This window comes from Anolis sagrei, chromosome 5 (genome assembly GCF_037176765.1).
Source record: "Anolis sagrei isolate rAnoSag1 chromosome 5, rAnoSag1.mat, whole genome shotgun sequence".
In the NCBI taxonomy this organism is placed as follows: Eukaryota; Metazoa; Chordata; class Lepidosauria; order Squamata; family Dactyloidae; genus Anolis; species Anolis sagrei.
The window spans coordinates 196,634,812-196,662,050 of NC_090025.1; the positions used below are offsets into that span (position 1 = coordinate 196,634,812).

General features: G+C 45.5%; 1 protein-coding gene across 1 annotated transcript; it reads left to right on the forward strand.

Moving 5' to 3' along the window:
* Positions 1-6,833: 6,833 nt before the first annotated feature.
* Positions 6,834-25,671, forward strand: LOC137097105 (struthiocalcin-1-like). The gene is made up of 5 exons (XM_067468405.1): positions 6,834-6,900; positions 10,042-10,139; positions 16,655-16,801; positions 21,412-21,517; positions 25,517-25,671. Exons 1-5 carry the CDS (start codon positions 6,834-6,836, stop codon positions 25,585-25,587), a joined length of 489 nt encoding a protein of 162 aa, XP_067324506.1. The 3' UTR covers positions 25,588-25,671.
* The last annotated feature ends 1,568 nt before the right edge of the window (positions 25,672-27,239 follow it).

Below are 27,239 nucleotides of genomic sequence, written 5' to 3' on the forward strand. Positions count from 1 at the left end.
GTTTGAGTCCACAGTGCTCTCAGGATGTAGGTGAACTACAACTCCAAAACTCAAGGTCAGTGCCCACCAAACCCTTCCAGTATTTTCTGGATGTCATGGGACTTCTCTGTGCCAAAATTGGTTCAATTCCATCATTGGTGTAGTTCAGAATGTTCTTTGATTGTAGGTGAACTATAAATCCCAGCAACTACAACTTCCCAATGACAAAATCAATCCCCCATCCAACTTCACCAGTATTCAAATTTGGGCGTATTGTGTATTTGTGCCAGAGTAGTTTGACATATTCATTCTCTGTAACTTTTTCCTGCATATCGGGTATTTACATTACAATTCATAACACGAGCAAGATTACAGTAGCAACAAAAATAATGTTATGGTTGGGGGTCACCACAATATGAGGAACTGGATTAAGGGGTCACGGCAGGTTGAGAAACACTGTCTTACAGTCAGGAAGTTCCTCCTAATGTTCAGGTTGAATCTCCTTTCCTATCATTTGAACCCATTGCTCTGAATCCTAGTTTCCAGCGGAGCAGAAACAAAGCCATTCCCTCCTCCTGATGACATTCTTTCACGCATATTTAAAGGCTCTCATGTCTCCCCTCAACCTTCTCTTCTGCAGGTTATTTATTTATCATGTCAGGAGCAAACCTAACAGTTGTATTGCATTTTTAACAAACAAACAAACAAACAAACAAACAAACAAACCAAACACAAAGTTTGCAAGCTTGGTAGTTGATTAAATGTCCTTTGACCAGTCTCTGTCCCCTTGGAGTGCCTCTGGTGTTGCCGCAAGGAGGTCCTCCATTGTGCGTGTGGCAGGGCTCAGGGTGCATTGCAGCAGGTGGTCAGTGGTTTGCTCTTCTCCGCACTCTCATATCAAGGATTCCACTTTGTGGCCCCATTTCTGAAGGTCGGCTCTGCATCTCGTGGTGCCAGAATGCAGTCTGTTCAGCGCCTTCCAAGTCGCCCAGTTCTCTGTGTGCCCAGGGGGGAGTCTCTCATTTGGTTCTCCGCACTCGCATGTCGTGGACTCCACTTTGGACTCCAAAGGACTCTTGTCTGCTGGAGCTAGGTGTGAATGTTTCAACTGACCACCTTAATTCACACCTAGCTCCAGCAGACAAGAGTCCTTTGTCCCACCCTGCTCATTCCACAGATTTAAAAACCCATTTTCCTACTTCCAACAGACCTCACTACTAGGCCTGGGTAACAACGGAAAAATTTGTTTCTAAAATCAATTTGTATTTGGGGATTTTTTTTGTTTCGATATTTAAAATAATTACAAAATTTTCCTTTTAAAAAATTCGATATTTACGAAATTTCGTAAATGTGAAAAAAATTACAAAACATTAACGAATCGATTTCCGAAACAATAACGAATCGATTCGTTAATGGCGGACGCGACCGCGAAATACGCTAAAAAACCTCCAAAAACTTCTGAAGCTTCCCTCTCCCTCTGTTGTTGACTGTTGGTGTGATATTATAATTTTTTTTCACTAATTAAACAAAAAACTTGCCCCAGACATGCGGAAATAATAACAAAACGACCTCAGAACATTAACGAAACGAATACAATAACGAAATACGAAGCATTTACAAAACGTGTCTAAAAATTCGTTTTTTTTTAAAGTTGCTTCAGAATGGTTCGTTATCGTTTTGTAATTGAAAAAATTAACGAATTATTAACGAATTACGAATTAACGAAACGAAACTGCCCAGCCCTACTCACTACCTCTGAGGATGCTTGCCATAGATGCAGGTGAAATGTCAGGAGAAAATGCCTCTAGAACATGGCCATATAGCCCGGAAAAACCTACAACAACCGTTTTAGTTATCGATTCTTGCATGGCATTATGTTGGATTTCCTGCTTCTCCCATTCATTCCTTGCAGACTCTGTGGTTGAATGCTTTCATAGATCTTTATGGCTCTTTTCCAGTTCAGTTGCCCTTTTTTGCAGCCTGGGTCATTGCTCCTTAATGGGAGAAAAGAAAAAGGCTTAAAGTGTGCCCTGGGGTTTCATTGGAGCAATCTGAGGGCAGCGTCACTCCGATGTGTCCCTCCTTTCCAAGTGGCAGGTAAAGCAAACAAGAAGGCTGAAAAGGGGAGAAGTCAAGCATCCATTAGATGAAGCAGAGACCAATATCCAGACCTCAGGTGAGTACTCCCAACACCTTGAAAGCATTTGAACTTCTACGGGTCCATACTATAGAATGCTGGGAGTTGGAGTTCTACAATATCTTTTCTAAATTCTCTGCCAAAGAAGTCTGGTGTCTCACCAAACTACAGATCCCAGAATTATGGAAGATTGACAACATTACCATGGCTCCATGCTATGGACTCCAGGGATCTGTCGTTTGACCAAATTGGGAGGGATAGGCAAAACTCCAGAAGACAGGAGCAGAATTCAAAACGATCTTAACAGATTAGAGATGATTTGCCAAAACTAACACAATGAAGTTCAACAAGGACAAATGCAGGAGACTCCACTTACAGCAGAAAAAACGAAAGGCAAAGATACAGAATGGGAGACAATGCCTGGCTCGAGAGCAGTACGTGTGAAAAAGATCTTGGAGTCCTCGTGGACAACAAGTTAAACATGAGCCAGGAATGTGATGTGGCGGCAAAAAAAGCCAATGGGATTTTGGCCTGCATCAAGAGGAGCCTAGTGTCTAGATCTAGGGAAGTCATGCTCCCCATGCTCTATTCCGCTTTGGTTAGACCACATCTGGAATATTGTGTCCAATTCTGGGCACCACAATTCAAGAGAGATATTGACAAGCTGGAATGTGTCCAGAGGAGGGCGACTCAAATGATCAAGGGTCTGGAGAACAAGCCCTATGAGGAGCGGCTTAAGGAGCTGGGCATGTTTAGCCTGAAGATGAGAAGGCTGAGAGGAGACATTATGAGGTCCATGTAGAAATATGTGAGAGGAAGTCATAGAGTGGAAGGAGCAAGCTTCCTTTCTGCTTCCCTGGAGACAAGGACGCAATGGAACAATGGCTTCAAACCACAAGAAAGGAGATTCCATCTGAACATGAGGAAGAACTTCCTGACTGTGAGAGCTGTTCAGCAGTGGAACTCTCTGCCCCGGAGTGTGGTGGAGGCTCCTTCTTTGGAAACTTTTAAGCAGAGGCTGGACGGCCATCTGTCAGGGGTGGTTTGAATGCAATATTCCTGCTTCTTGGCAGAATGGAGTTGGACTGGATGGCCCAGGAGGTCTCTTCCAACTCTTGGATTCTATGATTCTATACATTCTAAGGTCTTAATCTTCTTCATGGAAGAGTGGTGGTGCTGCACCAAACAACAGATCACAGAGTTGTCTTGTCAAGATTCATTCAGAGGGGATTGGGCTTTGCCTTCCTCTGAGGTTGAGAGAGTACAACTAAAGGCACCAAATAGGTTCAGAGCCAGAATCCAACCACTACACCACACTTTCTGTATTCTGAATTCTTCCTTCTTTATCCTTTGTTTTTTTCCTTTTTTTCTTTCTTTCCCTCTTTTTGTCCTCCTCTCTTCCTCCCTCCTTCTCTCTCTCTCTCTCTCTTCCTCCCTCCCTCCTTAGTGGTTGGGGTGGGTGGCAGCACAGCTATACCAATGGTTTATATGAGCTGCAAGCAAACCCAGGGACTGCATGTTGTGTAGATGCACCTTTGTGCTCCATTATATCCCAGAGAACTCTGGTGTTGTAGTTGGAGAAGTCAACCACACTGGATCTACACTGCCAAATAATGTAAACCCATATAATGCCATTCAGTGCAGCTAAACCACATTAAATGCAAGGAAGACTCCAGCCAGACATGGAGCGAGAGTTGCCAGATGGACAAGCTGGGTTTAGAAAAGGCAGAGGAACGAGAGACCAGATTGCCAATATCCGGATGCTGGAGAATGGAGAAAGGCAGGGAGTTTCAGAAAAACATCTACTTCTGCTTCATTGACTCTTCTAAAGCCTTTGACTGTGTGGATCATAATAAATTGTGGCAAGTCCTTGGTGGGATGGGCATCCCAAGCCCCCTTCCCTCTCTCCTGAGGAATCTGTACAAGGACCAAGGAGCCACAGTCAGAACTGACCACGGAACAGGAGACTGGTTCAAGATTGGGAAAGGCGTCCGGCAAGGCTGCATCCTCTCACCCAACCTTTTTAACTTGTATGCAGAACACATCATGCGAGGATGTGCAGGGCTTGAGGAATCCAAGGCTGGGGTGAAAATTGCTGGAACAACCTTAGATATGTAGATGATACCACTTTGATGGCCGAAAGAGAGGAGGAGCTGAGGAGCCTTCTAATCAAGGTGAAAGAAGAAAGTGTAAAAGCTGGGTTGCAGTTAAACATCAAAAGCACCAAGATTATGGCAACCAGACTGATTGATAACTGGGAAATAGAGGGAGAAAACGTGGAGGCTGTGACAGGGTTTGAATTTTTATGCGCGAAGATGACTGCAGACGCAGACTGCAACCAGGAAATCAGAAGACACTTCCTTCTTGGGAGGAGAGCAATGTCCAATCTTGATAAAACAGTGTAGAGACATCAGACTTGCAACAAAGATCCATTGCCTAGTCCAAGCCATGGTATTCCCTGTAGTCACCTACGGATGTGAGAGCTGGACCTTCGGGAAGGCTGAGCGAAGGAAGATCGATGCTTTTGAGCTGTGGTGTTGGAGGAAAGTTCTGAGAGTGCCTTGGACCGCGAGAAGATCCAACCAGTCCATCCTCCAGGAAAGAAAGCTCGACTGCACCAATTCTGAGGTTTTTTACCCTTGGGACTCATGCTTTATGTCCAGATCGTCCTGGATTACATTGAGGAGATTCCAAGTGCCTTCAAGCCAGTTCTTTTAGCACCAGAGGAAGATCCTGAGTCTTCAAAACATAGGCCATCTGAACTGGGGTTGTGGTTTGCTCCGGCATTCACAGCCATTGAGGAAAGAGGAAACTTGGTGAGGCTTCTCAGCTTCAAACCCCTTGGACCCAGGACTAATTGAGACTGTAACGTATGTTTTCCTTCACCCCTCTAAAGTTTTCCAGCTCATTGCTTTAAAGAAATGCCTTTGTGATAAATAAAACTTATTTTGAGCTATTTACAGCATTTTGGGTTTTTGGGAGTTCCAGTTTCTTATAGGAGGGCAAGAAGCAATCCCCTGGGGGAAAGATGCCACGTCCATCCCTCCTTTATTGAGAATAATAGCCCCCAGGAGCGACGGCACAAATGGTAGAGCTTGTTAATGGAATGGCGATGATCTCAACATACACACAAGGCTCTGAAACACATCTTCTTGTTTAAAAACCTAGTTTATTTAACACAAAACTATTTACACTAAAACTAAGCAGAATGAGAAACAAAAAAACGTCTACATGGCTTGGCTTTTCGTTGCAATCCACTAACTGGCACACTCCCACATTCTTCAGTGACGTGATGACATACGATGATAGACAGCATACAACACTTTCCGCACTGAGACTTACGACTCCTCCTTCACGATACAGTTAACCCTTTCCACACAGGAATTACAATCTCTGTAACATTGCATAGCATTACTTTTCTAAGCACATAATCACTAACTTTGAAAACTACAATACAGTTAAACAAAACACTCACATAATCTGACAGAAAAACTCCAACCATCACCCAAGTCAAAAATAAAGCACAATTAAAGCCTTGGCAGACCGTGCAAAAAGAATCTGCGAAGCCCACCTCCTCCAAGATGGACTGAACCACCTCAACTGGGCTCTCCAGGCCAATGGAGACTCCACCTCAGACATCAGAAGAGCTGCAAGACCACCGAGAAGAAGCCACGAGAGTCAAGATGAAGGTCCACTCAGAGGGAAAGTGTTCCTGCCATACATCAAGGGAACCACTGACCGCAGAGGGAAGCTGATGAGGAAACACAACATACAAACTATCTCCAGACCCACCAAGAAAATCCAACAAATGCTACGTTCAGCAAAGGACAAGAGGGATCCTCTCACCTCTGCAGGAGTCTACCGTATCCCATGCAGCTGTGGACAAGAAGTCTACATAGGGACCACCAAACGCAGTAGCATTGCCCAGACACGAGTCAAGGAACATGAAAGGCACTGCAGACTACTTCAACAAGAGAAGTCAGCCATAGCAGAGCACCTGATGAACCAGCCTGGACACAGCATATTATCTGAGAACACAGAAATGCTGGACCACTCTCACAACCACCATGTCAGACTACACAGAGAAGCCATTGAAATCCACAAGCATGTGGACAATTTCAACAGAAAGGAGGAGACCATGAAAATGAGCAAAATCTGGCTACCGGTATTAAAAAACTCTAAAATTACAACAGCAAAACAGCAGAGAGGAAACAACCAGGCACATCTTAACACCTCTCAACAGGGGATTTTCCCAGGCTCAGCCAGGCCTTCAAATGCTAATGAAGGTGGTCAGTTGAAACATTCACACCTAGCTCCAGCAGGGAAGAGCTCTTTGCCCCACCCCAGCCATTCCACAGATATATAAACCCATTGTCCTAATTCCAACAGACCTCACTACCTCTGAGGATGCTTGCCATAGATGCAGGCGAAACGTCAGGAGAAATGCCTCTAGAACATGGCCCTATAGCCCGAAAAAACCCACAAGAACCTAGTGATTCCAGCCATGAAAGCCTTCGACAATACATTAATCTGACAGAGCTCAGCAAAACAATACAGGACATGGGGATATGTCAACTAATTGGAGGTGATCAATTGATCAGGCTCACTACAACAGATCAGTTGAAGCTTTGATTCTGATTTTACGTCACAAATTGTGTGGAAGTATCATGCTCTGCACCATCATTTTCATGTCTTTTCTGTTCTCTTACAGATACAGATGGGTCCGGACTCTTGCTCGCATTTCTCCCTTTTTTATGTACTGGCCATCCTTTTTGTCCTGCAAGGTATTTCTTTATTGACCATCTTCAAGAGAATAATTGAGAGTAGCTAAATAGCAAACATATTGCAGCTAGGGAGTGTCAAGTCCAGATTAGAGAGATGGGCCAAAACTAACAAAATGAAGTTCAACAGTGACAAATGCAAGATACTCCACTTTGGCAGAAAAAATGAAATGCAAAGATACAGAATGGGGGACAATGCCTGGCTCGAGAGCAGTACGTGTGAAAAAGATCTTGGAGTCCTCGTGGACAACAAGTTAAACATGAGCCAGGAATGTGATGTGGTGGCAAAAAACGCCAATGGGATTTTGGCCTGCATCAAGAGGAGCCTAGTGTCTAGATCTAAGGAAGTAATGCTACCCCTCTATTCTGCTTTGGTTAGACCACATCTGGAATACTGTGTCCAATTCTGGGCACCACAATTCAAGAGAGATATTGACAAGCTGGAATGTGTCCAGAGGAGGGCGACTAAAATGATAAAGGGTCTGGAGAACAAGCCCTATGAGGAGCGGCTTAGGGAACTGGGCATGTTTAGTCTGAAGAAGAGAAGGCTGAGAGGAGATATGATAGCCATGTATAAATATGTGAGAGGAAGCCACAGGGAGGAGGGAGCAAGCTTGTTTTCTGCTTCCTTGGAGACTAGGACGCGGAACAATGGCTTCAAACTACAAGAGAGGAGATTCCATCTGAACATTAGGAAGAACTTCCTGACTGTGAGAGCCGTTCAGCAGTGGAACTCTCTGCCCCGGAGTGTGGTGGAGGCTCCTTCTTTGGAAGCTTTTAAGCAGAGGCTGGATGGCCATTTGTCAGGGGTGATTTGAATGCAATATTCCTGCTTCTTGGCAGGGGGTTGGACTGGATGGCCCATGAGGTCTCTTCCAACTCTTTGATTCTATGATTCTATGTGGAATCTCCTGTCTGGAAAAGGTAGCAGTTAATGGAGGATGATTGTAGTGCCTACAGTGAGGGCAGATAGCAATGCTGGGGTCCGCTTTCTTCTCAAAGTGAACTTTTAACTGAACTGAGATTTAAAAGAGACATGCACAAGAAATGGAGAAGGGGAAAATCAACAAAGAGGGATGGTAGCACAACTGCTTAATCAGCTGCAATAAATCAGTGCCAACCGAAAGGTAGCAAGTTCGAAGCCCGAATCAGAGTTGAGTGCCCACATTGGACCAGTTTTCTTGCCAGAAGGTCATGGGGGACCTTGTTGATGGCCTTCCTGAAATCCAGGTACGCTACATCCATCGAAAAAAAAAGATATCAGATTAGTCTGGCATGACTTGTTTTTGATACATCCATGTTGACTCTTAGCGATTTTTTTTATTTGTCGTGTCAGGGCAACCAGCCAATTATATTACATTTCTAACAGAACAAAGCAAACAAACAGACAAAATACAAAATTTGTGAATTTGGTAGTTGATTAAATGTCCTTTGACCAGTCTCTGGCCCCTTGTAGTGCCTCTGGTGTTGCTGCAAGAAGGTCCTCCATGGTGCATGTGGCAGGGCTCAGGGTGCATTGCAGCAGGTGGTCAGTGGTTTGCTCTTCTCCACACTCACATGTCGTGGATTCCACTTTGTGGCCCCATTTCTTGAGGTTGGCTCTGCATCTCATGGTGCCAGAGCACAGTCTGTTCAGCACCTTCCATGTCACCCAGTCTTCTGTGTGCCCAGGGGGAAGTCTCTCATTTGGTGTCAGCCATTGATTGAGGTTCTGGGTTTGAGGCTGCCACTTTTGGACTCTTGTTTGCTGAGGTGTTCCAGCGAGTGTCTCTGTATATCTTAGAAAACTATTTCTAGATTTAAGTCGTTGACATGCTGGCTGATACCCAAACAAGGGATGAGCTGGAGATGTCTCTGCCTTGGTCCTTTCACTATTGGCTGCCACTTCCCGGCGGATGTCAGGTGGTGCGATACCGGCTAAACAGTGTGATTTCTACAGTGGTGTAGGGCGCAGACACCCCGTGGTAATGCGGCATGTCTCATTAAGAGCCACATCTACTGTTTTAGTGTGGTGAGATGTGTTCCACACTGGGCATGCATACTCAGCAGCAGAGTAGCACAGCTCAAGGGCAGATGTCTTCACTGTGTCTGGTTGTGATCCCCAGGTTGTGCCAGTCAGCTTTCGTATGATATTGTTTCTAGCACCCACTTTTTGCTTGATGTTCAGGCAGTGCTTCTTGTAGGTCAGGGCACGGTCCAGAGTGACTCCTCCCAGGGATTTGGGTGCACTGCAATGCTCCAGTGGGATTCCTTCCCAGGTAATAATCCTCAGAGCTCGGGATGCTTCTCTGTTCTTGAGATGAAAAGCTCATGTCTGTGTTTTAGATGGGTTAGGGAATCAGCTGGTTTTCCCTGTAATAGGCAGTAAGAGCACCTAGAAGCCTCCTCGCAGGATTGCAAGACATCCGGGATTCCCCTGGGCAACGTCTTGGTAGACATCTGATTCTCTCAATCCAGAAGCAACCAGAAGTGATTCTTAGCGATGACTGCATTTGTTTCAGGATTGATTTGAATTGATTTCAATGCGACTAAAATGATCAAGGGTCTGGAGAACAAGCCCTATGAGGAGCAGCTTAAGGAGCTGGGTATGTTTAGCCTGAAGAAGAGAAGGCTGAGAGGAGATATGATAGCCATGTATAAATATGTGAGAGGAAGCCACAGGGAGGAGGAGGGAGCAAGCTTGTTTTCTGCTTCCCTGGAGACTAGGACGCGGAACAATGGCTTCAAACTACAAGAGAGGAGATTCCATCTGAACATGAGGAAGAACTTCCTGACTGTGAGAGCCGTTCAGCAGTGGAACTCTCTGCCCCGGAGTGTGGTGGAGGCTCCTTCTTTGGAAGCTTTTAAGCAGAGGCTGGATGGCCATCTGTCAGAGGTGATTTGAATGCAATATTCCTGCTTCTTGGCAGAATGGGGTTGGACTGGATGGCCCATGAGGTCTCTTCCAACTCTTTGATTCTATGATTCTATGATTCTATGATTCTATGGTTGCCCGGTCCTACCTGCACAGGGTTTCATTCCTAAATAGTTGTTGCTTCCAGATAGGACAATTTAACCAAGTGCACAATTAGGTTTAAAAAAAATGCAATGTGAAATAGTGAAATCCACCATTGCTTCATTCCTGGCCATCTTTTCTTCTTCCAGTCACAGATGTGGTTGCCTGTCCCACGGATTGGCTGTCTCACAAAAATTCTTGCTTTGGCTTATTCAAGTCGATTAGGATGTCTTGGCATGACGCAGAGGTAAGGATGGATCATGGGACTCTTCGACCCCCAAACACAAACTCCCTGGTTTCCTATGGACAGTAAATTCCACCAAGATATATCTCATACAATGGCCTTAATCCTGGTGGGGTCAGCCAGTCCTCCAAGAAATGAGAATTTAGTCCAATCTGCCTTTCTGAAGTTGAATTTTCATTTAAATAGAACTTCCTGAGGTCTTATAGTTGGTACATGGTCCCTGAACATGCTAGACCAGTGTTTCTCAACCTGGGGGTTGGGACCCCCGAGGGGGTCGTGAAGGGGTTTCAGAGGGGTCGCCAAAGACCATCGGAAAACACATTATTTTCTGATGGTCATGGGGATTCCATATAGGAAGTTTGAGCCAATTTTATCATTGGCGGAGTTCAGAATGTTCTTTGGTTGTAATGAACTATAAATCCTAGCTACTACAACTCCCAAAAGCCAAGGTCTATTTTCCCCAGACTCCACCAGTGTTCACATTTGCACATATTTGTGCCAAGTTTGGTCCAGATCCACCATTGCATGAGTCCACAGTGCTCTTTGGATATAGGTGAACTACAACTCCCAAACTCAAGGTCAATACCCACCAAACCCTTCCAGTGTTTTCCGTTGGCCATGGGAGTTGTGTGTGCCAAGATTGGTTCAATTACATCATTGGTGGAGTTCAGAACGCTCTTTGATTATATGTGAACTACAAATCCCAGCAACTACAACTCTCAAATTACAAATCAATCCTCCCCCTAACTCCACTAGCATTTACATGTGGGTGCATTGGGTATTTGTGCCCAGTTTGGTCCAGCGAATGAAAATGCATACTGCATATCTGATATTTACATTATGATTCATAACAGTAGGAAAATGACTGTGATGAAGTAGCAACAAAAAGAATGTGATGGTTGGGGGTCACCACAACATGAGGGGCTGTATTAAGGGGTCACGGCATTAGGAAGGTTGAGAACCACTGTGCTAGACATCCAAGTGAGCATCCGAATGTTCAGTTAGCTCATCCAGTCCAACCTCATTCTACAATGCAGGAAGAGCACAATCAAAGCACCCCAACATATGGCCATCCAGCCTCTGCTTCGAAACCTCCAGAGAAGGAGGTTTTCAAGCAAAAACTGGATGCTGCAAGGCAGTGAATTCCACTACTGAATAGCTCTTACCATCAGGAAGTTCTTCCTCATCTTTAAGTTGAATCCGTTTTCTGATGTTTCCATTGTGTCCTGGTTTCCAGAGCAGGAGAAAACAAGCCATGGCTACTTATTTCTCCTCAATGGAACATCCTTCCAAATATGGAAGCACAACTCTCGCAAGATCATCCGGAGTTTCGGGGTGCGGTGTCATCTGTACGCGGATGATGTCCAACTCTGTCACTCCTTTCCACCTGCTACTAAGGAGGCTGTCCAGGTCCTGAACCGGTGCCTGGCCGCTGTGACGGTCTGGATGAGGGCGAACAAACTGAAACTAAATCCAGACAAGACAGAGGTACTCCTGGTCAGTCGCAAGGCCGAGCAGGGTATAGGGTTACAGCCTGTGTTGGATGGGGTCGCACTCCCCTTGAAGGCGCAGGTTCGCAGCTTGGGTGTGATCCTGGATTCATCGTTGAGCCTGGAGCCCCAGGTTTCAGCGGTGACCAGGGGAGCATTTGCACAGCTCAGGCTCGTGCGCCAGCTGCGCCCGTACCTCGGGAAGTCTGACTTGGCCACGGTAGTACACGCTCTGGTCACATCCCGCCTTGACTACTGCAACGCTCTCTACGTGGGGCTGCCCTTGAAGACGGCCCGGAAGCTTCAGCTAGTCCAGCGCGCGGCAGCCATGTTACTAACAGGAGCGGGACGCAGGGAGCACACAACGCCCTTGTTGTTCCAGCTCCACTGGCTGCCGATCTGCTACCGGGCCCAATTTAAGGTGCTGGTCTTGGTCTACAAAGCCCTAAACCAGGCATGGGGAACCTTCGGCCATCCAGGTGTGGTGGACTTCAACTCCCACAATTCCTTGAGGCTCGGCATTCGCCCCAAAGGCTTACCTTGGCCCAAGGAATTGTGGGAGTTGAAGTCCACCACACCTGGAGGGCCGAAGGTTCCTGACCCCTGCCCTAAACGGTTCCGGCCCAAAATACCTTTCTGACCGCATCTCGGCCTACAAGCCCACGAGGACCTTGAGATCGTCTGGGGAGGCCCTTCTCTCGATCCCGCCTGCCTCTCAGGCACGCCTGGCGGGGACGAGGGATAGGGCCTTCTCGGTGGTGGCCCCCCAGCTGTGGAACACCCTCCCTGTAGACATCAGACAGGCGCCCTCCCTTATGACATTCCGCAAAAGACTAAAGACATGGTTATTTGAGAAGGCGTTCGACTAAGTGCTACAACAATTGGCAATGATGACTGGAACGGAATATGGATAACGAGATTGGTTTATGATTCTACGATGAGACGGCGCGGATGCTTTAGTGTAATTGTACTATTGATTGCTATGTTGATATTATTGTTGTGATATTCCCTCATTGTAAACTGTTTTTATATGTTGTACACCGCCGTGAGTCGCCCTAGGGCTGAGAACGGCGGTCAACAAATGCAGTAAATAAATCAATGTTCTCTTCTCCAAGCTCAACATCCCCAGCTCTCTCAGCTGCTCTTCACAACTCTTGGCTTCCAGACCTTTGAGCATTTTGGTGGCCCTTCTCTAGACACTAGGCCTGGGTAACAACGCAAAAATTTGTTTCTAAAATCGATTTGTATTTGGGGGGTTTTTTTGTTTCGATATTTAAAATAATTACAAAACTTTCCCAAAAAAAAGTTTCGGTATTTACGAAATTTCGTAAATATTTACAAAACATTTTGTAAAGATGGCGCCCTTTTTTTTTCCAATATTTTTTAAATATTTTTTAAATTTAATTATTAATTTAGTAGAATAGGGATTAATTATTATTAATTATTATTAAGGAGGGAAGGCAGGCACTCACTCTGGCAGGCCCTCTCGCTCGCCGCTCGCTCGCCCCTCTCACTCCAGCAGACAAGAGTTCTTCCTCCCACCCTGAACATTATTCCACAGATATCAACCCCACTTGCCTAGTTTCCAACAGACCTCAACCTCTGAGGATGCCTGCCATAGATGTGGGTGAAATGTCAGGAGAGAGTGAAATGTCAGGAAAGGGAAGGCAGGCACTCACTCTGGCGGGCCCTCTCGCTCGCTCGTCCCTCTCGCTTGCCGCTCGCTCGCCCCTCTCGCTCCAGCAGACAAGAGTTCTTCCTCCCACCCTGAACATTATTCCACAGATATCAACCCCACTTGCCTAGTTTCCAACAGACCTCACAACCTCTGAGGATGCCTGCCATAGATGTGGGTGAAATGTCAGGAGAGAGTGCTTCCGCCCCTCTCGCTCGCCGCTCGCTCGCCCCTCTCGCTCACCGCTCGCCCGCCCCTCTCGCTCGCCCCTCTCAGCAAGCATCGGCAGGCGGCCATCTTACGTATTTCCGAAATGGACGGAAATACAAAATTTTTTGGCGCCTGCCGTTTTGATATTTAAAAACACTTCCAGGTTAAAAAAAATGTTTTGTAATCGTTTCGTAATTCAAAAATTAACGAATTTTTTAACGAATTACGAATTAACGAAACGAATTGACCAGCCCTACTAGACACCTTCTATCTTGTCTACCCTCTCCTCGAATTGCTTTGCCCAGAATTGGACACAGAGATATTGTTCCAGGTGAGAAGGTCTGGCCAAAGCAGAAGAAGAGAGTGTGGCTATGACTTCCTTTGATCTTGACACTTTACTTAGGCGATCCCTTGTTGTCCGAGTAGCATGAACCTCCAGAGTGGGTCCGTAGGTGACTATGGAGCCCTATTCTTGACCAGCATGTTCTACTGCAGTGAGGGCATTGGTTTCCAGATGGAAGGTGGTCCCAGTCGGGGTTGGCTTGACGCGCATTCCTCTTGGCATGTTTCTCTCTTTCGCCCTCCATTCATGCCTCTTCCAATTCTGCAGCACTGCTGGTCACAGCTGACCTCCAGCTGGAGTGCTCACAGGCCAGGTCTTCCCAGTTCTCAGTGTCTATGCCACAGTTTTAAGGTTGGCTTTGAGCCCATCTTTAGATCATTCCGTTTTCCATTCTTGAGTTCGGAGTAGTAGAGCAAATGCTTTGGGAGATGGTGGTCAGGCATCTGGACAACGTGGCCGGTCCAGCGCAGTTGATGGCGGAGGACCATCGCTTCAATGCTGGTGGTCTTTGCTTCTTCCAGCATGCTGACATTTGTCTGCTTGTCTTCCCAAGAGATTTGCAGGATTTTTCTGAGGCAGCGCTGATGGAATCATTCTAGGAGTTGCATGTGATGTCTGTAGACAGTCCACGTTTCGCAGGCATATAGCAGGGTTGGGAGGACAATAGAGACTTAGCTTAGAATCACATTGATCTTTTTAGCTGCTGCATCAACCCCACAGAATGCTTCTTGGTGGAATAGAAATCTAGGAAATGGCCTTGAAACTGAGCAGGAAGGCAAACAGACAACCAACAGTAACTTTGGCCAAGGGATCCACCAAGGGCCTGCCTTGCTTTCAGTCCAACCTACTCACGGCACTGGTTGAAATGTGCAAAGTTTTTTCAAAGAACCAGTATTTTATGTTGTTGTCCATTCGTTCAGTCGTCTCCGACTCTTCGTGACCTCATGGACCAGCCCACGCCAGAGCTCCCTGTCGGCCGTCACCACCCCCAGCTCCTTCAAGGTCAGTCCAGTCACTTCAAGGATGCCATCCATCCATCTTGTCCTTGGTCGGCCTTGGTTGTCCTTGGTCGGTATTTTATAGAGTTATGTAAAGTGCGCATATGCAATATCTCATGCATATGTGGTAATTCTACAAGCATTTTAGCCTCCTCTGTCAAAAAGTGCTGGTGTCTAACCAAACTACAATTCCCAGGATTCCCTAGCATTGAGCCCGGGCACCTAAAGTGGTGTTAGATGGCATTCATTGTTGATGCACCCTTGAGAAGACCTGGTTGGCTCCACTCCCCACTTGCAACCAGGCGTGCTTATAGAATCATAGAATCAAAGAGTTGGAAGAGACCTCCTGGGCCATCCAGTCCAACCCCATTCTGCCAAGAAGCAGGAATATTGCATTCAAATCACCCCAGACAGATGGCCATCCAGCCTCTGTTTAAAAGCTTCCAAAGAAGGAGCCTCCACCACACTCCGGGGCAGAGAGTTCCACTGCTGAACGGCTCTCACAGTCAGGAAGTTCTTCCTCGTGTTCAGATGGAATCTCCTCTCTTGTAGTTTGAAGCCTGGCTCAAGAGCAGTACGTGTGAACAACACGTGGACAACAAGTTAAACATGAGCCAACAATGTGATGTGGCGGCAAAAAAAGCCAATGGGATTTTGGCCTGCATCAAGAGGAGCCTAGTGTCTAGATCTAGGGAAGTCATGCTCCCCATGCTCTATTCTGCTCTGGTTAGACCACACCTGGGATATTGTGTCCAATTCTGGGCACCACAATTCAAGAGAGAGATTGACAAGCTGGAATGTGTCCAGAGGAGGGCGACTAAAATGATCAAGGGTCTGGAGAACAAGCCCTATGAGGAGCGGCATGTTTAGCCTGAAGAAGAGAAGGCTGAGAGGAGACATGATAGCCATGTATAAATATGTGAGAGGAAGCCACAGGGAGGAGGGAGCAAGCTTGTTTTCTGCTTCCCTGGAGACTAGGACACAAGGGAACAATGGCTTCAAACTACAAGAGAGGAGATTCCATCTGAACATTAGGAAGAACTTCCTGACTGTGAGAGCCGTTCAGCAGTAGAACTCTCTGCCCCGGAGTGTGGTGGAGGCTCCTTCTTTGGAAGCTTTTAAACAGAGGCTGGATGGCCATCTGTCAGGGGTGATTTGAATGCAATATTCCTGCTTCTTGGCAGAATGGGGTTGGACTGGATGATGGCCCAGGAGGTCTCTTCCAACTCTTGGATTCTATGATTCTATGATTCTATGAAGCCATTGTTCCATTGCATCCTAGTCTCCAGGGCAGCAGAAAACAAGCTTGCTCCCTCCTCCTCCCTGTGGCTTCCTCTCACATATTTATACATGGCTATCATATCCCCTCTCCGCCTTCTCTTCTTCAGGCTAAACATGCGCAGCTCCTTAAGCCGCTCCTCATAGGGCTTGTTCTACAGACCTTTTATCATTTTAGTCGCTCTCGTCTGGACACATTCCAGCTTCTCAATATCTCTCTTGAATTGTGGTGCCCAGAACTGGACACAATATTCCAGATGTGGTCTAACCAAAGCGGAATAGAGCATGGGGAGCATGACTTCCCTAGATCTAGACTCTATGCTCCTCTTGATGCAGGCCAAAATCCCATTGGCTTTTTTTGCCGCCACATCACATTGTTGGCTCATGTTCAACTTGTCCACGAGGACTCCAAGATCCTTTTCACACGTAATGCTCTCGAGCCAGGCATTGTCCCCCATTCTGTATCTTTGCATTTCGTTTTTCCTTCTTTAGGCCCAAACTCCTTGTTCTTTTTCATTTCTCAGGCAGCCTGCCAGAGCAAGACGGCAGGGGGCCACCTTGCTACCATCACATCTGAGGAGGAGATGAGGTCCATATCGTCTTTCATCAACAGGAACTATGGTGATGTGAGCGACATCTGGATTGGGCTGCAAGATGTTGGTTGGAAATCGGTGAGTGGAGGAAGGCTTTGGGCTTAGACCAAAGAAGTAGATAGATAGCTCCCTAGATCCCCATGGTCACTGGGTGGGGAAATGACTTTGGGGTGGGTGGTAGGACCACTCTGAAGCTTTCGGATTTCCTACAGTTGTCTCCTTTGACCTAGCTTGAGAACATTCCATGTGAAGGGTTCTAGGTGTCTTAGTGAACCATGTACTCATAGAATCATAGAATCATAGAATCCAAGAGTTGGAAGAGACCTCATGGGCCATCCAGTCCAACCCCCTGCCAAGAAGCAGGAATATTGCATTCAAATCACCCCAGACAGATGGCCATCCAGCGTCTGCTTAAAAGCTTCCAAAGAAGGAGCCTCCACCACACTCCGGAGCAGAGAGTTCCACTGCTGAACGGCTCTCACAGTCAGGAAGTTCTTCCTAATGTTCAGATGGAATCTCCTCTCTTGTAGTTTGAAGAGGGGTGTAAAAATGAGTAAACAGTAGGAGTGTACAAAATTTCGTTTTTAATTAGTAAGTCATATCACTGAGTCCCCTTCGGAGTTGAGAAGGGCGGTATACAAATACCGCATATTTATTTATTATTAATTAATTTATTTATTTAGAGCTTTTATAACCCGGTCTTCTCGACCTTCGAAGAGGGACTCAGGCTGGTTCACAACAGAAGATTCACAGACAATAGTATAAAAACATCACAACCTCATAATACACTAATCCATAAAATACATTAAAATACAAATCATACAATTACACAAGGCCAAGTCGTCAGAATGAAATCACAATTCTGTTGCAATCCAGAGCAGAGAACGAGGCCTAAGATAACTATCCACCACACTTGGCTGTGAAAAACAATCCTTTTTTATTGAAGAAAAATGGTTACAAAATAAAGGAAAAATGCAAGTCAAAAGCCACAGCAAAATCAGCAAACATGAATTTAAATGGACAAAGCAAAACCAAAAGCCTCTCTGAGAAATACTTGAATCTGTTAGCAATCCACTAACCGTACTTGATATCCTAGAAATCTTCCCAAACTATGGCCAGGGAACTGGGAGAACTGCCAAGGTCTTCATCAATTCTGAAACGATGCCTGAACTGAGGGAATCAGCCTGGCGTATTGCAATTAAAACTCAAGAATGGGTTCCGTGAACCGCCCTTCTGTTTTGAAGCCAATGTTTTTAATTCTTGAATTCGGGAGGATCGACGCAAACTGAGTGATTTACTTCTGTCTTGCCAAATCTGGCCCCTTCTGTTGTCATTACAGTTAACAGGTGCAGAAGGGAGGGAAAGGTCAAGGTCTCCCTCTGCAACATTCTCAGGAACACTGGTACTTTCATTTTCCAAATCTACAGAAGTTCCTTCCTCACTAATTTCAGGAACATTGGCACTTTCCAAACCTTCAGCAGTTTCTTCCTCACTAATTTCAGGAGCATTGGCATCAAAAGGTACATTTCCACTAGCATCAGTAAATATACTTTCATTAGCATCAGGAGGAACAAACAGAGAATCAGGTTCAAGTTCAAACTCAGGCTGAACCCCAACAAATTCATCACCATCCGTCAGTGTGGTCAAGAGTTATTGACCCAATCATCAAATGCCATATTCCAAAGCCAGGATTTCACCAGCTTTCTAAATGTTAGGAGAGAAGGGGCAGATCTAATCTCCAGCGGGAGAGAGTTCCAGAGCCGAGGGGCCACCACCGAGAAGGCCCTGTCCCTCATCCCCACCAGACGCGATTGCGAGGGTGGTGGGACCGAGAGCAGGACCCCTCCAGAAGATCTTAACAACCTTGATGGTTCATAGGGGAGAATCCGTTCAGACAGGTAAACTGGGCAGGAGTTGTTTAGGGATATAAACAATATAAATAATAAATAATAAATCTAATTTTTGCATTTTGTATATGTTACAGTAAGTTGTAAAAGGATCAACATCAAGTGTGTGTGTTAAAGAAAACCTTATTCTGTTAATCATTCTGTGCAGCTAGGTCAGCTAGTAAGTTTGGGGTGTAACTGTATGTGGTTTGGAATACAGTTCGGCTCTATGCTCAAAAAGACTTTTGCTCTGAGGAGCCTTTGCTCAGGCAATTTGCTCAACCATTTGCACTGCTCATTTCCTTTGCATAACTCTTACAAGGACTATGTAAGTTTGTTGCACTGTTTATTTTATATACAACACTGCAAGCTTATTTTTTGACTCTGCTGACAAGAGTGAAGTTTTCTGTTTTTTCCTCTTGCCTTTGTGCCAAGTTATTGAGTCTTTTGCATTGGTCCAGAAAAAAATCCGCTTATGCATAATTTATTTATCGTGTCAGGGGCAACCAGACCGTTGTATTACATTTCTAACAGAACAAAACAAACAAACAGATAAAAAAACACAAAGTTTGCAAGTTTGGTAGTTGATTAAATGTCCAGTATCTGGCCATTTGGAGTGCCTCTGGTGTTGCCGCAAGGAGGTCCTCCATCGTGCATATGGCAGGGCTCAGGTTGCATTGCAGCAGGTGGTCAGTGGTTTGCTCTTCTCCACACTCGCATGTCGTGGTTTCCACTTTGTGGCCCCATTTCTTGAGGTTGGCTCTGCATCTCATGGTCCCAGCGCACATTCTGTTCAGCGCCTTCCAAGTCGGCCAGTCTTCTGTGTGCCCAGGGGGGAGTTTGTCATTTTGGTACCAGCCATTGGTTGAGGTTCTGGGTTTGAGCCTGCCACTTTTGGACTCTCGCTTGCTGAGGTGTTCCAGCGAGTGTCTCTATAGATCTTAGAAAACTATTTCTTGATTTAAGTCGTTGACGTGCTGGCTGATACCCAAACAAGGGATGAGCTGGAGATGTCACTGCTTTGGTCCTTTCACTATTGGCTGCTACTTCCCAGTGGATGTCAAGTGGTGCAATACTGGCTAAGCAGTGTAATTTATCCAGTGGTGTAGGGCGCAGACACCCCGTGATAATGCAGCATGTCTCATTAAGAGCCACATCCACTGTTTTAGCGTGGTGAGATGTGTTCCACAGTGGGCATGCATACTCAGCAGCAGAGTAGCATAGCGCAAGAGCAGATATCTTCACTGTGTCTGGTTGTGATCCCCAGGTTGTGCCAGTCAGCTTTCGTATGATATTGTTTTTAGCACCCACTTTTTGCTTGATGTTCAGGCAGTGCTTCTTGTAGGTCAGAGCATGGTCCAGAGTGACTCCCAGGTATTTGGGTGCGCTGCAATGCTCCAGTGGGATTCCTTCCCAGGTAATCCTCAGAGCTCGGGATGCTTGTCTGTTCTTAAGGTGAAAAGCACATCTGTGTTTTAGATGGATTAGGGATCAGCTGGTTTTCCCTGTAATAATATATACAAACAGATATTAAGAAACAAGGGGATGCCCATGTAAAAAAAACAACTTAAGAATCAAAACTCACCCAATACTTTTTCATTTGAATTTTTCGTTTGAGAATTTTTCCGACCTTATCTAAGCTCTATCACTTTTGTTGACCCCTTTCCTGTACTTACAGCACTTTAATGGCCAAGGGCACTACTCTAGCAACCCAGACCTCAGACTATTGCACTTTCCTTCAGCTCTTCCAAGGAATCCTTGCACTTACTCTGAGCCCGAACCCATTTTTAAATTGGCCATCCAGGATATTGTTTTTATGATGTTAATTGATTTAAATGTTTTTATTATTCGTTGTCATTGATTGTTTTTACTGTGTGTTTAATTTGTAATCCTTGGAGTTGTCCCTCTGTAAGCCGCCCTGAGTCTGGGATGACCTCTCCTAGTAGTTTCATGTATATGTTAAACAGCATAGGGGACAAAAAGGAACCCCGAGGAACCCCACAGGTCATCAGTTGGGGTTTGAACAGGAGTACCCCCAGCAATGATTTCCAGGCAGACAATGGCAGAGAGGCCCCAGTGTAAAGGGCAGTTTCTCATGAGAATATTCCTGCTGAGCCTAGCAATGATGGTTCACTCCCTCTCTCTGTGAGCTCTCAAGACTTGGGTTTGGAAAACAATCCGACACCTGGGAATTTTAATGAGCAGCCAGATAGGGAGCTGAAGAATAGGCGCCTGGAGATTAACCAGGATCAACAGCAAACTCAGTGTTTACATCGCTCTGAAAGGCTTCATCTGATAAGGGGTAAATGTGGGGGAAAGTGAAACCAATTTCTGATTTTTGGGATATAAGGTTTGCCTCAAGGGGAAACCTGTTAGATCAGGCATCGTTTGGAAATCAAGTTCATGTGTCATGGGAATCCTGTTCAAGGGGTCTTGTTCCTTTGGAGTTTTTTAGTCTTTTGGATTGTCTTTGCATCCTGTTGATTGCTGTCTGGATTTATACTGTCTTGGATTGCTGTTATATCTGGTGTGGGCACTGCTTTGTGTTACTACCTTTTATGGACGTATCACTTTTGGAACTTTCTTATTTTCTTATAAGCATTTATTTCTTCTGGCTATTTACTAAGCTTCAATAAAAGAATATTTGTTTCTTCACTCTTTGAGTGGTGTGTTTTAAAGTCAGAGGGATTTTTCCTGACCTGGAGTGCAACAGGGATGGAGATTGGGGTGAGCTTGGTCTGGTCAGCATCCCCCCTCCCAATTTACTGACTTTTCAAATTTTATGTTTTGCTTTGTCTCCAGAACAGGATATGGCAATGGAGAGATATGTCGCCTGTCATCTACACATCTTGGGCTCCCGACAAACCCAAGAGTTTTGATGAGAAATGTGGAACATTGTTTTCTCCTGGTGAGGAGATGGTTTTATTTATTATTATTTTATTTATAGCATTTCTACCCCGCTCTTCTCACCCCAGAGCGGCTAACAATGGCAACGATTTGATGCCGCAATAATTACAATTATAAAAGCAAAATAAAATCATACAATACAATACATTAAAACAACATTAGTTATCCAATCATAAAGGCATTTCCATTATAACAATCGTCTGGTCCCATTCACTGTTCAGGTGCCGTTATATCCTTTAGCCAAAAGCCTGGTTCTACAACCACGTCTTCAGTTTTCTTCTGAAAGAAAGGAAGGAGGACGCAGATGTAATTTCATTGGGGGAGTGAATTCCACAAGGCGGGGGGTCACCACCGAGAAGGCCCTGTCCTTCATCCCCACCAGCCGCGTTTACGAAGCTGGTGGGACCGAGAGCAGGGCCTCCCCAGCTAATCTTAGACTATGAGGGAGAACATAGAGGGAGATACGTTCGGACAAATAAGCTGGGCCGGAGTCGTATAGGGCTTTATAGTCCAAGACCAGCACTTTGAATTGTGCTCGGAAATGGACTGGCAGCCAATGGAGTTGACGTAACAGGGTGGTGGTATGCTCCCTGTACGATGCTCCAGTGAGCAATCTGGCTGATGCCCGTTGGACTAGTAGAAGTTTTCGAACAGTCTTCAAAGGCAACCCCACGTAGAGTGCATTGCAGTAATCTATTTGGGATGTAACCAGAGCGTGGACCACCGTGGCCAAGTTAGACTTCCCAAGGTATGGGCTCAACAGGCGCACAAGTTTTAATTGTGCAAAAGCTCTCCCGGCCACCACTGAGACCTGGGGATCCAGGCTCAGCGATGAGTCCAGGATCACTCCCAAGTTGAACAGGATGAGTATCTGCTCTTTATTCTAGTGTACAATCATGTAAAGATTCAAACAATCTTTCTCCTTCACAACTTCTGAGGATGCCTGCCTTAGATGCAGGCAAAACGTCAGGAGAGAATGCTTCTAGAACAGATAGCCTGAAAAATCTGCAACAACCCAATCTTTTCCCCATCTGGTGGGATAAGAACACTTCTTACTACTATTCTTATGATTCCTTACATTTCTGGGCTTTTGGTCAACGGGGTTTGCAAGCATTCAAAGACCCCATGGTGTCCAAAATGCAGTGCTGCACACATAGAGAGACAAACGACAACAATTAGTTGTTGAAGGCTTTCATGGCTGGGATCACTGGGTTGTTGTAGGTTTTTCAGGCTATATGGCCATGGTCTAGAAGCATTCTCTCCTGATGTTTCGCCTGCATCTATGGCAAGCATCCTCAGAGGTTGTGAGGTCGTCTGAGGATGCTTGCCATAGGTGTAGGTGAAGTGTCAGGAGAGAATGCTTCTAGAACATGGCCATATAGCCCGAAAAACCTGCAACAACCTGCCGACAAAAATTAGGTTTCATTGTTTGTTTGGTCACAGCAGTTGCGGTTGTGCACCTAAGGTTAATTTGCTCAGGGACCATTTGCTTTTCCCTTCCTCTGAGGCTCAGAGAGTGTGACTTGCCCAAAGTCACCCAATGGGGCTGATCAGGGATTCCTATTTGGGTCCTAGACCAAGAATCAAACCATTAAACCAACCAAACAACGGAGTATATTCAATTGTCAGGTCAAACTGTGGATGTGATATGAAATTTAGACCACAACAAATTGAGATGGAATAAGTCCGTCACTATAAGCCTTCGGCAGAAGACAACCCTCAAGTCTGGAGAGAAGATAGCTCTCTGAAGCTACCAAAAAAAAGAGGAGTAGTCTTTGGTCCATCTCCGAGCCCAATTCAAAGTGCTGGTTTTGACCTATAAAGCTCTATACAGTTTTGGCCCAGCTTACTTGTCTGAACGCATCAACCCTTACGCCCCACCTCGTAATCTAAGATCATCTGGGGAGGCCCTTCTCTCATTCCCATCAACAACATCTGGCGGGGACGAGAGACAGGGCCTTCTCGGCTGTGGCCCCCGCCTATGGAACATACTCCCAAATGAGGTAAGATCCGCTCCCCCGCTCCTGGGTTTTAGAAAAAAAATTAAAATCATGGTTCTGGGACCCGGCTTTTGGACAGTAGATGTATGTAGCATTTTAGAGGGACATTGACTGGAACGGCGATTCAACTGACGAGACTGTTTTATTGTATTAATGTTTGTTGATGTATTGTTTTCATAGAATCATAGAATCATAGAATCAAAGAGTTGGAAGAGACCTCATGGGCCATCCAGTCCAACCCCCTGCCAAGAAGCAGGAATATTGCATTCAAATCACCCCTGACAGATGGCCATCCAGCCCCTGTTTAAAAGCTTCCAAAGAGGGAGCCTCCACCACACTCCGGGGCAGAGAGTTCCACTGCTGAACGGCTCTCACAGTCAGGAAGTTCTTCCTCATGTTCAGGTGGAATCTCCTCTCTTGTAGTTTGAAGCCATTGTTCCATTGCGTCCTAGTCTCCAAGGAAGCAGAAAACAAGCTTGCTCCCTCCTCCCTGTGGCTTCCTCTCACATATTTATACACAGCTATTAATTGTGATTTGTGTTTAATTGTGGTTTTACTATTGTGAAAAAAAAAGCCAATGGGATTTTGGCCTGCATCAATAGGAGCATAGTGTCCAGATCTAGGGAAGTAATGCTACCCCTCTATTCTGCTTTGGTTAGACCACATCTGGAATATTGAGTCCAATTATGGGCACCACAATTGAATGTGTCCAGAGGAGGGTGACTAAAATGATCAAGGGTCTGGAGAACAAGCCCTATGAAGAGCGGCTTAAAGGGCTGGGCATGTTTAGCCCGAAGAAGAGAAGGCTGAGAGGAGACGTGATAGCCATATATAAATATGTGAGAGGAAGCCACAGGGATGAGGGAGCAAGCTTGTTTTCTGCTTCCCTGGAGACTAGGACGCAATGGAGCAATGGCTTCAAACTACAAGAGAGGAGATTCCATCTGAACGTGAGGAAGAACTTCCTGACTGTGAGAGCTGTTCAGCAGTGAAACTCTCTGCCCCGGATTGTGGTGGAGACTCTTTCTTTGGAGGCTTTTAAACAGAGGCTGGATGGCCATCTGTCAGGGGTGCTTTGAATGCAATATTCCTGCTTCTTGGCAGAATGGGGTTGGACTGGATGGCCCAGGAGGTCTCTTCCAACTCTTGGATTCTATGATTCTAATTGTTTGTATTGGCATCTTATCAGTGCCCAATGTAAGGCATTGAATCTTGCCATTATTTATGTGTAAACCGCTTTGAGTCCCCCCAGGGGTGAGAAAGGCGGTATATAAATACTGTAAACAAACAAATAAATAAATCATAGAATCATAGAATCATAGAATCATAGAGTTGGAAGAGACCTCATGGGCCATCCAGTCCAACCCCATTCTGCCAAGAAGCAGGAATATTGCATTCAAATCACCCCTGACAGATGGCCATCCAGCCTCTGCTTAAAAGCTTCCAAAGAAAAATTATATTAAAAATAAAATTATACAGTGAGTATATCCTAAACACTCAATTTTAGATGGAAAAGTTGGAGGTCGTCTTATACCCCCAGTCGTCTACTATGCCAGAATATATGGTACTCTGCAAAACAGTTTTATACAACCAGGTTCATTGTTATAGTTTGAATCTTTCCTCCCTTGTCTCTGGTTGTCCGGAGAAAGAAACTGGGTAGAATCTAGGTCAGGATTGGTCCAGAATGGAAATTGCAGGACTGTCCCAGCCTGGAAATGTGGCCTAATCCAAAGGAAAACAAAAGAACTACATTCCAGGTCTTTGCTCCAGGAGGCAGATAATGTGTTTCACCAGAGGTTGTTGCTTTGGTTAGACCACATCTGGAATATTGTGTCCAATTCTGGGCACCACAATTCAAGAGAGATATTGACACGCTGGAATGTGTCCAGAGGAGGGCGACTAAAATGATCAAGGGTCTGGAGAACAAGCCCTATGAGGAGCGGCAACATGAAAAAGCTGGAAAATTCACTGATGTAATATATTATTTTTCTGACCCCCAGATTACCTGAACTGGAATGCTGACTTTTGTTCCAAACTGCATGGCTACCTGTGCCGATTTCCATTATTCTGAGGACAGCACTGGATTGACGCTTCAACCCACTCAGCTCCTCGAAGAGTAGATGGCATTTCCAGCTCACGTTCTGCTATGGACAGCTGAGCCTTTCTGTTTTCTACATGCCAAGGTTATATTCCCATAAAGCACATGAGGATCACTCTCTCTCAGCTCTACGTTGTGACCTTTAATAAAAAAAAAAAACACAATCCTCCAAGTGACTCTCTGTCTTCTTTTTTTGCATGGTAGGAGGTTGGATTAGATGGCCCATGTGGTCTTTTCCAACTCTATTATTCTGTAATTTTATGGGGGGAGGGATGTGCGGGGCTGGATGAATGCAAAGCTGGGGTGAAAATGGCTGGAAGAAACATTAACAACCTCAGATATGCAGATGACACCACTCTGATGGCCGAAAGCGAGGAGGAGCTGAGGAGCCTTCTAATCAAGGTGAAAGAAGAAAGCGCAAAAGCCGGGTTGCAGCTAAATGTCAAAAAAACCCCCAATATTATGGCAACTGATTGATAACTGATTGATAACTGGCAAATAGAGGGAGAAAACATGGAGGCAGTAACAGACTTTGTATTTCTAGGTGCCAAGATTACTGCAGACGCAGACTGCGGCCAGGAAATCAGGAGACGCTTCCTTCTTGGGAGGAGAGCAATGTCCAGTCTCGATCAAATAGTGAAGAGTAGAGACATCAGACTGGCAACAAAGATCCGCCTAGTCAAAGCCATGGTATTCCCTGTAGTAACCTACGGATGTGAGAGCTGGACCTTAGGGAAGGCTGAGCGAAGGAAGATCGATGCTTTTGAGGTGCTGGAGGAAAGTTCTGAGAGTGCCTTGGACTGCGAGAAGATCCAACCAGTCCATCCTCCAGGAAATAAAGCCCAACTGCTCACTGGAGGGAAAGATACTAGAGACAAAGTTGAAGTCCTTTGAATGCCACATCATGAGGAGACAGCAAAGCCTAGAGAAGGGAATGATGCTGGGGAAAGTGGACGGCAAAAGGAAGAGGGGCCGACCAAGGGCAAGATGGATGGATGGCATCCTTGAAGTGACTGGACTGACCTTGAAGGAGCTGGGGGTGGTGACGGCCGACAGGGAGCTCTGGCGTGGGCTGGTCCATGAGGTCACAAAGAGTCGGAGACGACTGAACGAATGAACAACAACATGGACTCTATTCATTTTGCAATCCATGTCTTCCTTCTGTAGAAATCTGATGAGTCAATTTTAAATTTAATTAATTAAGGACTTCATTCCACAAGGGAGGAGGCGGAAGGGGGTTGAATTGTCATCTTTCTGTGGCATATTATGGAGTTCCGTTTTTAAGGAAGACAGAGAATAATAATAATAATAATAATAATAATAATAATAATATTTATTTGTACCCCGCTAGCATCTCCCGAAGGACTGAATGCGGCTTACAAAGGCCAAGGCCTCAATACACAACATAACAATACACCGAAAGCAAATTAAAACAATTAAAGCAGTACTAAAACAACAAAACAACGAGCAATAAACAATACATCAAAACACGATAAAACTGGGCCAGGCCAGAGTAAAGGGTACAGGATTAAAAGTGCTGATGTGACAGGTGATATGTAAGGATTATAGGGCAAGTGCAGTGTGCGGCGATCTTAATTCTAATAAAGTGCTTCTGGGACTTGGTA